The sequence below is a fragment of the Salmo salar genome, chromosome ssa01 (assembly GCF_905237065.1).
Source record: "Salmo salar chromosome ssa01, Ssal_v3.1, whole genome shotgun sequence".
Taxonomy (NCBI): Eukaryota; Metazoa; Chordata; class Actinopteri; order Salmoniformes; family Salmonidae; genus Salmo; species Salmo salar.
The window spans coordinates 123,729,852-123,745,181 of NC_059442.1; the positions used below are offsets into that span (position 1 = coordinate 123,729,852).

The 15,330-nt window shown below is 41.4% G+C and overlaps 1 protein-coding gene across 3 annotated transcripts in view; it reads right to left on the minus strand.

Annotated features, from left to right (window-relative positions):
* The window catches only part of LOC106561256 (dymeclin), a 166,444-nt gene that overhangs the window by 12,661 nt on the left and 138,453 nt on the right, over nt 1-15,330 (minus strand). For all 3 annotated transcript variants that reach the window (XM_014125013.2, XM_014125022.2, XM_045688127.1), the window contains 2 exons: nt 8,236-8,418; nt 4,681-4,794 (listed from right to left, as the gene is read on the minus strand). In XM_014125013.2, the coding sequence (XP_013980488.2) occupies nt 4,681-4,794; nt 8,236-8,418 (297 nt within the window). The remainder of the gene's footprint in view (nt 1-4,680; nt 4,795-8,235; nt 8,419-15,330) is intronic.

The window sequence follows — 15,330 nt, forward strand, 5'->3', positions numbered from 1 at the left end:
AGGAGCACCATAAGCAGATGTTTTGCCCTAGAAACTAATATGAAGCACTGTAAAGACATTTGTTTATTATAAAAATACCTGTCATTGATATGACTAAGTCATTTGTGGAATATTAGGTTTCTGCATTGTGTAAAAGCAACATTTTTCCATTGAAAATGTTACTGTCTCTTTACAAAGGTCAGCTTTGTGACGATGACATGCAAGAGATGTGTCTTTCAGTCATTGCAATGCTGTGATCTCCTGAAGAAGCTATCCCTTTTACATTCTTTCTGTGCCCCCAAGTGTTTGGATAAACTGCTAAAGTTAGATAGCTAGCCAATGAGGTAACACGACTGAACAAAGTGTAAACAAATGGTTAACAACCGCCCACGACATGGTTTATTATGGATGTAAAATGGTCCCGGCAATCTGCTATAGCAGGTTCTCCCAAACTCTGACCTGGGGCCCCCTTGGGTGCACGTTTAGTTTTTTTGCCCTAGCTCTACACAGCTGATTCAAATAACCAACTCATCAAGCTTTGATTATTTGAATCAGCTGTGTAGTGCTAGGGGCCTAGTTTAGGAAACCCTGTACTACAGGAAGATTAAAAATAATAATGTTGCGCTGATAATATGGGTCAGATCCTTTGACCTGGTTGACAAAGCCATTGTCGCTGTAGTAATGTGGCAACCTGTCACAATGGGTGGCTTGTGGATTCAGGAGAGGTGGAGTCAGGCGCAGGAGACAGAATGATTCCGTGAATGAATTTAATACAATATCCACACGGAAAATATGAAAAAGTTATGGAGTGCAAGGTGTGCAGAAAGAAACGCACCACCCTTAAAAGAACGTAACCAGGGACGCAGCCCAAAACGAATAACGTAACTCCAAAAGGCAAAATACAGAACCTCATAACAAAAACACACCCTGACATACGAACAATCCCGCACAAACAACAAACCTAACTAGCTAGCCTAAATACCCTTCCCCACTAACAACTAACACAAAACAGGTGCGCAACTAACCTAGGCCTAACTAACAGAACGTGAAACATAAATCGATGGTAGCTAGTAGGCCGGCGACGACAACCGCCGAGCGCCGCCTGGGCGAGGAGGGGCGCCACCTTCCGTAGGTGTCTTCACACAACCACAACGCTACTGAATCCGCAATTCCTTTTTTCTCAAGGGCACTCAAACAATGGTACAGCGAAGCCTTATCATTACAATTATTAACTGGGAGATTTTTTCCCCCTAATTGCACAGTGCTCCCAAAATTAAACTCCTGGTCGCACAGCAAAATATTGAGTCGCACTTTAGAGCCCTGCTACCATGCCGTCTCAATTTAACAAATAGCTAGACAATGCTCTATATAAGTGCTTTGTGAGGGCATTTGAAGACTTATTGATAATTTCATACAGCATTAATCATTAGCCTATTCATTTTTATTTGGAAGATAAGGCCGTGTCCCAAATAGCACCATATTCCCTATATAGTGCACTACTTTTGAAAATAAATATAAAAAATGGCACTATATAGAAAATAGATGCCAATTGGGACACAACCCTAAATAAAATAAGGGGAATGAGTGAACACAGACAGACAGACAGACAGACAGACAGACAGACAGACAGACAGACAGACAGACAGACAGACAGACAGACAGACAGACAGACAGACAGACAGACAGACAGACAGACAGACAGACAGACAGACAGACAGACAGACAGACAGACAGACAGACAGACAGACAGACAGACAGACAGACAGACTGGGTGACAGGGTGACAGGGAGACTGGGTGACAGGGAGACTGGGTGACAGGGAGACTGGGTGACAGGGAAGTGATGAGTATCTCTCAGGCAGAGCAGACTGAGGCAGAGTTGAGCGATGGAAGGATCGACCTAGATTATCACACTGCAGTGGTAATATTGTGTCAGGATACATCAGTCAAGTGCAGCATGATATCATTACACTAAAGAAGAGATGAGAAATAAAGCGACACTAGCTGTCAATCAGACCAGTTCCATAACCTGCATAGACAGACACACCTAAAGTACAGAAAAGATACTTGCCTAGATAAAGGATAACGCAGGGGTTCTCATGGGCTACATACGGAAGGTGTTGATACAGGAATCCTGTGCTACAGACACTGAATACTGTACACAGTACAGTATTTGAAAGAAAACAAATACCATTTAAACTCAGGTTGTCCTATATGCTACATAGAGAAATGCTGAAACGGAGGGTACTGAGATGTACAGGAGGAGGATATGGCTGGTTGCCAGACAGAATATCCCTTAGCTAGCTAGTTACAGTAGTAGTAGAGACAAATGCCTTCCAGTTCCAATGACATGAGACAGAACATGGAACATATAACACATGATGAAACACTCAATTAAGGCGTCTGGGCGCTGAAGATGGACCCCGTGCCTAGGATACATATTTCCTCCTTGATTATTGTATGGATGGGGAATTTGTGGGTAGGCGGCGTCCCGCGGCGAGAGCAAGGTAATGAGGTGCTGCTGTCAGATTTATTTCTCTCCCGGATTACGCATCCCAAATGACACCCTATTCCTTATATAATGCACTGTCAAAGGTAGTGCGCTATATAGGGAATACGGTGCCATTTGTGACACAGGCAGAAGACAAAGTGTCGGAGCGATGGCATCTTCTTGAAATGCCATTACCTGCAGAAGCATATTTACCAGGCAGGAAGGATGGCTGTGATGGGAACATTAATGCTAATGAAGATTTGAGCTGGTCTTTGTCTTAGCTCATCCTCATCCCTAACTCCCCAGTCCCAGACAAGCTCTCAACATCCCAGCCCATCCCTTTCTTGTAACTCCCAGCCTCTTTCCTCCTCCCCATCTCCCATCCTATCCCCCATCCCCAGCTCCCATCATTAGCTCCCAGCCCCATCCCACATGAATCCCTATCCCCATCCCTGATCGCTCCCACCAAAAGTAATCAGATTACGTTCGGGTAATCTAAAAGTTACATGACTAATTACAATTTTGGACAGGTAACTTGTAACCGTAATGGATTACATTTAGACAGTAACCTACCCAACCCTGTGTGTGTGTGTGTGTGTCTATGGTGTTACCTTGAGGCGGTCTTTGAGCAGAGAGTCTGCGCACGTCTGTCTGTGTGTTGGTCTGGGTTCTTAACTTCTTTGGGATAGGGGGCAGTATTTTCACGGCCGGATAAAAAACATACCCGATTTAATCTGGTTACTACTCTTGCCCAGAAACTAGAATATGCATATAATTAGTCGATTTGGATAGAAAACACTCTAAAGTTTCTAAAACTGTTTGAATGGTGTCTGTGAGTATAACAGAACTCATATGGCAGGCCAAAACCTGAGAAGATTCCATGCAGGAAGTGCCCTGTCTGACAATTTGTTGTCCTTCTGTTGCATCTCTATCGACATTACAGCATCTGTGCTGTAACGTGACACTTTCTAAGGCTTCCATTGGCTCTCTAAAGCTGACCAGAAAGTGGAATGGGGTGTCTGCTGTCTCTGGGCAAAGTATAGGAGCAGAGTTTGTAAGTGGTCAGCCTGGGGACAGTGAGACTGGAGATGCGCGGTCACGAGAACTCGCCATGTTTTTCTTTCTCTCTTTGAATGAATACAACGTTGTCGGTTGGAATATTATCGCTATTTTACGAGAAAAATAGCATAAAAATTGATTTTAAACAGCGTTTGACATGTTTCTAAGTACGGTAATGGAATATTTTGAATTTTTTTGTCACGAAATGCGTTCGCGTGTTACCCTTCGGATAGTGACCCGAATGCACGAACAAAATGGAAGTATTTGGATATAACTATGGATTATTTGTAACCAAAACAACATTTGTTGTTGAAGTAGAAGTCCTGGGAGTGCATTCTGATGAAGAACAGCAAAGGTAATCCAATTTTTCTAAAAGTAATTCTGAGTTTAGGTGACCCACGAAGTTGGCGGATGTCTAAATAGCTAGCCTGTGATGGCCGATCTATGTACTCAGAATATTGCAAAATGTGCTTTTGCTGAAAAGCTATTTTAAAATCGGTCATAGCGATTGCATAAAGGAGTTCTGTATCTATAATTCTTAAAATAATTGTTATGTATTTTGTCAACGTTTATCATGAGTAATTTAGTAAATTCACCGGAAGTTTTCGGGGGGTATGCTAGTTCTGAACATCACATGCTAATGTAAAAGCTGTTTTTTTTATATAAATATGAACTTGATTGAACAAAACATGCATGTATTGTATAACATAATGTCCTAGGAGTGTCATCTGATGAAGATCATCAAAGGTTTGTGCTGCATTTAGCTGTGTTTTGGGTTTTATTGACATATATGCTTGCTTGGAAAATGGCTGTGTGATTATTTGTGTCTATGTACTCTCCTAACATAATCTAATGTTTTGCTTTCGCTGTAAAGCCTTTTTGAAATCGGACAATGTGGTTAGATTAACGAGAGTCTTATCTTTCAAATGGTGTAAAATAGTTGATTGTTTGAGAAAATTGAATTGTGGTATTTTAGTTGGTTTTGTATTTCGCGCCGTCATTGGCTGTTGGCTACGGGGTTCCGCTAGCGGAACGTCTGTCCTCAACAGGTTAACTGGAGGCGGTCTTTGGGCAGGTTGTGTGTGTGTGTGTGTGTGTGTGTGTGTGTGTGTGTGTCTGTCTGTCTGAGTGCGAGCGTGTGTGTGTTACTTACCTTGAGGCGGTCTTTGGGCAGGGCCTGTGCTCCCTTCATGATGACCTCCTGAACCCTCTCTACTGACAAGTCTGTCCCTGCTGCCTCAAGACGCTGGCTGAAGAAACCTATCACCTGGGGGCCAGGGACACACGTCAGAAAAAGGATTTGTGTGTGTGTGCATGTTAGCTTGAGGAACCTTTCAGTTGAACTGTTATTTTTCAGTCTTCTTTGTGTGTGTGTGTGTGTGTGTGTGTGTGTGTGTGTGTGTGTGTGTGTGTGTGTGTGTGTGTGTGTGTTATGTGTGCGCGCATGCGTGTGTAGTTTGAGATGGTGTTTTTTGGCTGAGTGTGTGTAATTGTAAGTGGACAATTACACACACACACAGTTACACTTTGAGGTCCAGTCTTTTTCATGTGCTTTTCAGTGTCACCACTGACACTCTAGAGAATTGACACTTCAATGGAGACTCGTCTCTGTACATTTGTACATCAATAACATATGTTGATCTGAACTATCATCTCTTCTCAGCTTCTATTTGTATCATCTGGATCCTAATTCATTTAATCCTGTTCTTTGGGTCTTCACACTACCATTGCAACAGACGTCGCACCCTCACCATCACCCCCTTAGGCAGGGTTGTAAGTAGACCACATATTGAGTGTCTTGGTCTCGGATACATTTTTACTTGACTCAATCAATGAGGACTTGCAATTTCTTCCTGAGACCAGCCGAGACCCGGGGATTCATTTATAACCGTTGTGTACATTTTACACCAAAAATAGAGATTCATAAACTTGGTGCAAGCCATACATACGCATGTGTCCCATTATGAATTAGACCTGTTGTAAAACTGTGCACGCGTGAAAAAGCCCATCCTTCACCTTTTATGGTGACAATAACACCCTTCTTTGCTGTAAACGTTGGAAGTATTGGAATTAGGCCAAGACAGTATTTAAAGGAAATAGCAATGGTGAACTTGATCAAATGTCTTGGAGGTGGCAGAATGTTTTCTTTTGCAGTGACATTTGCTGTAACTGATCGTTCCGGAAACACAAAAACAATAACAATAACAAATTGTTTTAGACTTGTAAACAGATCGTTTGCATTCAATAATGTTTAGCATTTACTTTTTCCTGAACCTAAATATGCTGCACTGCCGCAAATTCTGAAACATTGTCTACTCTGAAAAAGAATAAAGCTACCGTAGGCCTACTTGCAGTGGTAGCCTACACACATTCAACGCTAAAGATCAACTCTGTTCACCTGTCAAACTGTATTGTAGGCCTGTGTTATAACAATAGTTCCCTTTCAGATGTATAGAGCAAAAACTAATTATAATGGCCTATCTAATAGGCCCAATTAAATGAGATGCGCCTGGTAATTTCTTGTATGGCTACTTGGTGAATATGAACTCTTCATGGCCAGAAAGGTGAGGAATTTATTATGCAATGGTAGATATATTTATTATGTTTATAAATGAAATAGTCTACTCGAGAAATTACAGTATTCAGACATAGCCTACAAACGTCAATGGAAACGATGAACCGTCTGCTCTACCGTTAAACTGCGCTTCAGATTGAATCTATTTACTACTGTGAAGTGGGTCCAATTAAATGAGAGATGGGACAAATGGTAGCCTATCCTAACTTGTTGTATAAACCTATAAGTTATTTTGCAAGGTTTACCAGGTTACTATCAAAGCTTTTGTCGGATTAAAAAAATGTATGACCGGCCTGATGGAAACAGAACATTTCCCGGTAAACGTTCCAAATGTCGACAAAACCAAATACGCTAGACAAGGTGGGATCTGTTTGTGTCGGTAAAATCAATTATTAGGGAATGTTGGTGGAAAATATTTTATGTGCAAATATTGATTTAATAACCATCATATTTTTTGTATTTATTATGGATCCCCATTAGTTCCTGCCAAAGCAGCAGCTACTCTTCCTGGAGTCCAGCAAAATTAAGGCAGTTTATACAATTTTAAAACATTACAATACATTCACAGATTTCACAACACACTGTGTGCCCTCAGGCCCCTACTCCACCACATATTTACATTACTAAATCCATGTGTATATATAGTGCGTATGTTATCGTATGTGTGTGTGTCTGTGCCAATGTTTGTCTTGCTTCACAGTCCCTGCTGTTCCATAAGGTGTTTTTTAAATGTTTTTTAAATCAAATTTTACTGCTTGCATCAGTTACTTGATATGGAATAGAGTTCCATGTAGTCATGGCTCTATGTAGTACTGTGTGCCTCCCATAGTCTGTTCTGGACTTGGGGACTGTGAAGAGACCTCGTGGCATGTCTTGTGGGGGATGCACGGGTGTCCGAGCTGTGTGCCAGTAGTTTAGACAGACAGCTCGGTGCATTCAACATGTCAATACCTCTCATAAATGAAAGTAGAATTGAGTAAAAGTCATAATAAAACTCATATTGAAGTCAACTTGGAGTCACGCGATGACATGTTGCGTGGTCCTCCCACTACGACTCGGGAAAGCATGCAGTTTATTAGGCTACAGATTAAATAAATGATGAACTTCACAGGGTTGTGAAAGTGTGAGGTGATGAGCTTGCTGCTCCCTTCCAATAAATATCTAGAGTCTTATTCTAGTGACACGATGGCCGGGGATTGGCTGCCGTTTGACAAATAAAAATCTAGCTTTTTTGACCATAATAATAATAATAATCTCATCATGTAGGTTATACGTGTGCTCCAGCCAACAGCTCTCAGAGACAACAGCACGCAGATAGTGCTGTTGGCTAGAGTGCACGTGCCAAGACCAGAGTGGGCACATTTTTTGTGAGAAAACCATCAATAGAGTTCAAAATGCGATGGAAACCAATTTAATTTGTATTTTTTATTTGTTTAATAGGAATTTAACTGCAAAATATATTTTATTTGTCCTACGTCATCACGCATAGCCTTTTATCTGCAACAAGTCCATCTCAGCCACACATTTCTTGTGGGGAAAATGCAGATTTTTTAATATTCACATGAAAATCTGTCACCAATTGGATGGAAACCTAGCTACAGTCCCAGACAGACCTCTCAAACAGGATGCAGCACACACAAGCATCAGAGGCAGCAGGGCTGGGTTACAGGGAAAGGAGTAGTGAAGATTAGGCTGCCATCTGTCTTTACTGTTTCGAGACACTTGTTGGAAGCCTGAATGACAGCTAGAGTAGCTCTCGACAACATAATCATGTTCTTAATTAATATTTTACTATCAGCCCCATGAGGGTACAGAGAGTGGACTTGCTTTATTATTCAATACAATTCAGAAACTTGTGTTGAGTTGTACTGTGCTTGTTTCTTCTCATCTGACACTTCAATAGTGACCAGCCCTCATACCAAAACTTACAAAGCTTATTCACAAAACTACTGAAGTCTTACGCTTTCTAAATCCTGTTCATAAATTGTAAATTGCCCGTTGTTTTTCTATGAAGAGTTTTGGATTCATGTTTGAATTTAAATTCATTGGAATGGGGTGCGTGCGTGTATATGAGCAGTGTCCGTCTGTATGTGCATGCGAGCACTCGATCATATGCCTCTCTCTCTCACTCACTGTTTCAAGGTTCTGCATGATGTCCTGGAAGGATGGGTGTGTTCTGAATTGTTCAAAGAGCTCTCTCTTGTAGAGCAGGGCGTAGACCAGGTTAGGGTTGTGGTGTAAAGAGTTCGACAGACACGAGTTGATGATCTCCAGCATCATCCTGATCACCTCCTCGATCACATTCAGGTCCTGGGCCTAGAGAAGAGAGAGATGACTAACTATTAACATACAGGGCCTATAAAGAGAGAATCTGATTTATTTTATAAGAGACAGAAGAAGCAAGACACAATAGACGACTTTTAGGTGAAACATTTAAATGACCTGATGTTTCACTTTGGGGGAAAACTGTATGAAAGAATTACCCTGATGTTTCACCTTTGACTGCAGTAAATTAGAATTTTTTGCTAAATGTCCACTCTTATGCCAACACAGTGGTCATCTGGTTTAAAGCAAATAGGGGTTACATAACCAAAAGAACAAGGCTACTAGAAGTAAAAGGGAAAGTTTGTTACTAGAATCAATGGTTTCCATTCGGTCGTAAATAGAAAGTGACGGTGTGTGAAAGCAGGGCAGCGTAGCAGCGGCCATAGCGAGGGAGCCAGAGGAAGCCGGGGGCACCACTAGGTCCGTAGCGGCAGTACACAGGGAACACAGGGGCAGGCAGGCGGCAGGGTGGTTGTGTCATGTTGAGGGATACCCATTGTGATGCCTGCGTGGCTGAGATGGTATCTAGCTCCATACAGACTGTCTGGAGTCTCTGGCTAGGGACCAGACAGCACTGCAGCACTCTGCTATGCAAAACAGCAACATATTATGCCTGAGTGAGTGAGTGAGTGAGTGAGTGAGTGAGTGAGTGAGAGAGAGAGAGAGAGAGAGAGAGTGAAAGAAAGAAAGAAAGAAAGAAAGAAAGAAAGAAAGAAAGAAAGAAAGAAAGAAAGAAAGAAAGAAAGAAAGAAAGAAAGAAAGAAAGAAAGAAAGAAAGAAAGAGCAGACGGAGTGGGGAAGTGAAGTCCCCTCCGTGGCTGGATTACAGCCCTGCTCCCTCCCTCCATTACCTCATGCTATCGTTCACTCCCACTTTGTAAACCACCAATCTCTAGCCAACTATGCTCAGAATATCAAGGAACCTAGGTTATTGTAAAGGCATCAAATCATGTTCTAACAGCTGAAGTATGGTTACTCATCTAAACATGTGCCATTGGCCTGAAAACAAACATATACATTCTAAAACTCACAATCATCAATACACAAGACAAAAGGACGTGGTGGTGGTTAGGGCTGTGGCGGTCATGACATTTTGTCAGCTTGTGACTGTCAAGCAAATAACTCCCAGTCTCACAGTAATTGACCATTAATTAACATAAACATACTTAGCATCTCCTTGCTTCCACACACAGCCTACAAGCCACTGATGCAGACCTTTGGAACATTACATTTTAAAAAGTCTAATAAATCCATGTAATATAGCCTACAAAAACCACAATAAATCCATTACTTATTTTAGACAGGTCAAAAGAAACATAATATGAAGAAAATGTAGTCTGTTTCAGATGAACAGAATAGCATGAGCTGTCCTTATGTTAGGCCCTGATCTGGCTATGGCATATGGCGGTGGGCTACACTAGTTCATTTAGCAGACAAGATTTGCTTAGAATTCCGTGGAATTATTTTATAGTATGAAGAATACAACTGAACATAACTGAATAAAATAGAAAGGATATTTTCTACAAACTATTTGGGGGAGGGCGCACATGCAGCTATTCTGTGTTGAAAGGTTAACAAAGATACTCCTATATGCTTAATTATTTATGTAACTTTAGTTGTGATAAATGTTGGGCTATATGTTTTGATTTTTAATACATTGTAAGGCCGCATGATGCGACTAATGATGATTTGAAAAAAGTTGCATTAAAAGGCATGAGCTTTGCTTTGTTTTTTTGCGCAGGCTGTACACACTTCATCAGTCTCTCATTCACAATTTGACAAGCACTTGATAATGCCTAGAATTTCTCAGCAGCAAATATATAATTCACAAGTGATATTAATATTGTCACCCATCAGACTATTCTTGATTTAATATTGTCTTTATATATACTAAATAATGTGTGAAATTTGTTTGATTTAGAATGGACCATTATCATACACCTGTCTCGAAACAGATGAGCTCATGGGCTCTTATGTAGTGTTTGATTAGATTTTTGATTACATTTGCATTGATGTCAGAGTGATTATAGGGACAATAGAGTACTGAGTACGAGGCAATTAGCAAGTTTGTTAGGCTACAAATGACCATCAGCAGAATCAGAGCTTGGAGAAGCCTAATTGGAGAAGCCTAATTACCATACAGTATAGGTCGACCGATTAATCTGAATGGCCGATTAATTATGGCCGATTATTTGGGGCCGATTTCAGGTTTTCATAACAATCGGACATCAGTACTTTTGGACACCGATTTGGCCGATTATTATTATTTATTAAAAAAAAATATATATATTTTTTTACACCTTTATTTAACTAGGCAAGTCAGTTAAGAACACATTGTTATTTTCAATAACGGCCTAGGAACGGTGGGTTAACTGCCTTGTTCAGGGGCAGAATGACAGATTTTTACCTTGTCAGCTCGGGGATTCAATCTTGCAACCTTACAGTTAACTAGTCCAACCTCTAACCACCTACCTTACATTGCACTCCATGAGGAGCCTGCCTGTTACACGAATGCAGTAAGAAAGCCAAGGTAAGTTGCTAGCTAGCATTAAACTTATCTTATAAAAACAATCAATCAATCATAATCACTAGTTAACTACACATGGTTGATGATATTACTAGTTTATCTAGCGTGTCCTGCGTTGCATATAATCGATGCGGTGCACATTCGCGAAAAAGGACTGTCGTTGCTCCAATGTGTACCTAACCATAAACATCAATGCCTTTCTTAAAATCAATACACAAGTATATATTTTTAAACCTGCATATTTAGTTAATATTGCCTGCTAACATGAATTTCTTTTAACTAGGAAAATTGTGTCACTTCTCTTGCAACAGAGTCAGGGTATATGCAGCAGTTTGGGCCGCCTGGCTCGTTGCGAACTGTGTGAAGACTATTTCTTCCTAACAAAGACAGCCAACTTTGCCAAACGGGGGATGATTTAACAAAAGCGCATTTGCGAAAAAAGCACAATCGTTGCACGACTGTACCTAACCATAAACATCAACGCCTTTCTTAAAATCAGTACACAGAAGTATACATTTTTAAACCTGCATATTTAGCTAAAAGAAATCCAGGTTAGCAGGCAATATTAACCAGGTGAAATGGTGTCACTTCTCTTGCGTTCATTGCACGCAGAGTCAGGGTATATGCAACAGTTTGGGCCGCCTGGCTCGTTGCGAACAAATTTGCCAGAATTTTACGTAATTATGACATAACATTGAAGGTTCTGCAATGTAACAGGAATATTATACTTATGGATGCCACCCGTTAGATAAAATACGGAACGGTTCCGTATTTCACTGAAAGAATAAACGTTTTGTTTTCGAGATGATAGTTTCCGGATTCGACTATATTAATGACCTAAGGCTCGTATTTCTGTGTGTTATTATGTTATAATTAAGTCTGTGATTTGATAGAGCAGTCTGACTGAGCGATGGTAGGCACCAGCAGGCTCGTAAGCATTCATTCAAACAGCACTTTCGTGCATTTTGCCAGCAGCTCTTCGCAATGCTTCAAGCATTGCGCTGTTTATGACTTCAAGCCTATCAACTCCCGAGATTAGACTGGTGTGACCGATGTGAAATGGCTAGCTAGTTAGCGGGGTGCGTGCTAATAGCGTTTCAAGCGTTACTCGCTCTGAGACTTGGAGTAGTTATTCCCCTTGCTCTGCATGGGTAACGCTGCTTCGAGGGTGGCTGTTGTCGATGTGTTCCTGGTTCGAGCCCAGGTAGGGGCAAGGAGAGGGACGGAAGCTATACTGTTACACTGGCAATACTAAAGTGCCTATAAGAACATCCAATAGTCAAAGATATATGAAATACAAATCGTATAGAGAGAAATAGTCCTATAATTCCTATAATAACTACAACCTAAAACTTCTTACCTGGGAATATTGAAGACTCATGTTAAAAGGAACCACCAGCTTTCATATGTTCTCAGCAAGGAACTTAAACTTTAGCTTTCTTACATGGCACATATTGCACTTTTACTTTCTTCTTCAACACTTTGTTTTTTCATTATTTAAACCAAATTGAAGATGTTTCATTATTTATTTGAGGCTAAATTGATTTTATTGATGTATTATATTAAGTTAAAATAAGTGTTCATTCAGTATTGTTGTAATTGTCATTATTACAAATAATAAAAAAATAAATAAAAAAAACGGCCGATTAATTGGTATCGGCTTTTTTTGGTCCTCCAATAATCGGTATCGGCGTTGAAAAATCATAAATCGGTCGACCTCTACCATACAGTCACCGTAACATATTCCCATGGCTGAGAGGGAGGAAAGAGCATGCCTGCATCCCAAATGGCACCTTGTTCCCTTTAATAGTACACTACTTTTGAAAAGGTCCCACATGGCTCTAGTCAGAAGTTGTGCACTAAGTAGGGAATATGGTGCCATTTGGGATACAGCCAATCATGTCTGTCTGCAGCAGCAGGAGAGCTGGATCACCCTCCGTGCGTCAGACCAATTTAGACCCTTGCACTAATGGCTTCTGAGTGGCTAAGACGGAGCCAGCCCACCAGCCGAGAGTCACTGGCTGAAAATCGAGTCAGAGACGCAATGGGGAGCCACTGACTGCAGGACCGCTGAGCACAAATAGGAAGAGAAGAAGAGGAGGAGAGAGCGAGTGCGATCCATTCTGAGGACACAAAGGGTAGATAGGAAGTGCACACTGAAAGATGGATAGTTGGTTTATCTGAGTGATGGCATCTCCTGGCTGTAGGGCCGTGTGGTCCTCTGCGCCGCCATGTGATACATGTTCTCTGAACAGCTGGATCTCCAGTACCTTACAGAGATAGAGTCATGCCTGTTTCAGCCCAGGAGAAAAGAGAAGGCCTAGGAGAAAGCTGGTCTGAATAATCCCATGCAGCGTAGCTATAGCTAGATATCATCTTCTAGGGTAAGGCGGGGCAGCCGAGATGGAGAGGACATACTGTGCTCTTCATCTACATCTGATAGTGCAGCGCTGGCTTGTAGATAGCCGCTACTCAGATAGCCACTGGCTTGGCTGCCTGGTGTATTACACTACAGTAGTTTATGAAATGACATGGGAGAGAATAGATATCAGTCCAGCTGATCAGTCCTGCAAAGGTTCTCAAAGTCAGACATCCAGATCAGAGATATGGAGAACAGTGAATCATCTCTAGGAGAGTGTGTAGGTGCGACATTCAACCTACTGCAAAAACTGCATCAAAAGCAAATGTATGTGCTAGAGTATGATTATTGGTGCGTGAGTGTGGGTCAAAGAGGCAGCTTGTGTGTGAGGGAGTGTGTGTGTGTGTGTGTGTGTGTGCATATAAAACACATACAAATACTCAAGATAAAACTACGAGGCAGCGATATGACGTTGTCATAGAAACATGCACATGATGAGCGAGCGGAACACAGATATGGAATCAAACGGTGTGTGTGTGTGTGTGAGTTGCTCGCATCAAAAAGCTTTTTGTGTTCAAACAAACATGGTGTGTGGCAGGAACAGTTTGTCTGATAACTGTTGAAAAGAGCCAGGTAGTGTCCCAAATGGCACTCTATTCCCTACATAGTGCACTACTTTAGACCAGAGCCCTTTGGGCCTTGGTCAAAAGGAGTGCACTATATAGGGAACAAGATGCCATTTGGGACAGACAGTCAGTAAAACATTTATTCACACAACCATCTGTCATGTAGGACACAGGGAGGGACAAGGCCGGATTAAGAAATCTTAGGCCCTGGGGCTTTGTTTTTTGTGTAAATAAAAGTGCTGCTGTTGGCAAAAAATTGGGAGTTGTTCAGAATTTTGTAAAAAAAACATTATATGAGTTCTACAGACAGATTAGTCTTCTCTTTTCATTTGCTTTCCAAACTGTACATTTTTACCGCAATTGTATTTTGAAATTTGCAAAAGGCAAATAAACAGCCGCAACCAATCATAGAAATATAATCCATAGATGAGTTCCCACTCAAGTCAGGACGGGTAGCCATTGCTAGCGTACCCATGAGTTTAACACTCAAATTGCCAGGGTAAGAGCAGAGGTTCCAAATCCCTTCTATGGATTATAGGTCTATGGCCACAATGGAACAAGCTGTATATTTGGTGCACATGCTGCCCAAATTGCGGCCTTCCTGACTGTAGGCAACCGGTCACTGCCAAACTAAACACTTGAGTAAATGAGGGATACAACGTTTATGTTATGGTGTGTGTGGTGCATTTTCCTGGCATGGTTTAGGTCCACTTGTAGAATCTATGCCAAGGCGCATTGAAGCTGTTCTGGCAGCTCATGGTGGCCTAACACCCTTTTAAGACACTTTATTTTGGCAGTTACCTGCATGGCTTGTGATCAAATTTTATCTAGTTATTTTTTTGTAACTACTGATGCTCTGTGGCTAAATTTTGCTCTCTGGGGTATTTTGAACATTGAAAGCGGGCTCCTTTGGTTGGATAACATAATAATAAAAAATAACTTTATTTGTCCCGTGCCCCTTATGGCATTGGGCCCCTGACTCACACAGTTGAGTCAGAGGCCCATTTTCTTAATATGCAGTTTATTTTTTATTAATCAGTTACCCATTCAAGGCAGGGCCCCCAGTTACCCACTTGGGCCCCCTACTTCCTCTCCTCCCCCAAGCTGATGATTAGCAGAGCGGCAGCAGGCGGCTGTCTACACTCATTGAGAGAGGGCTCCTGAATCCTCCTGTGGTTGGTGGTTGAGGTAAAAATGTGTAAAATATATACTGCATATACATTATATACTGTATTTCATGTATTATTCAGAAGAGATAGTGTGTGTGTCTCCCTGTCAGTGTTTCAGTTCGGAAAATTTATCACAGACAAGTGACTGGGAAGATTTATCAGACAATTTATCAGACATCTGAGAAATTTACAGGCCATCCATATGCATTGGGTGCGTATCCG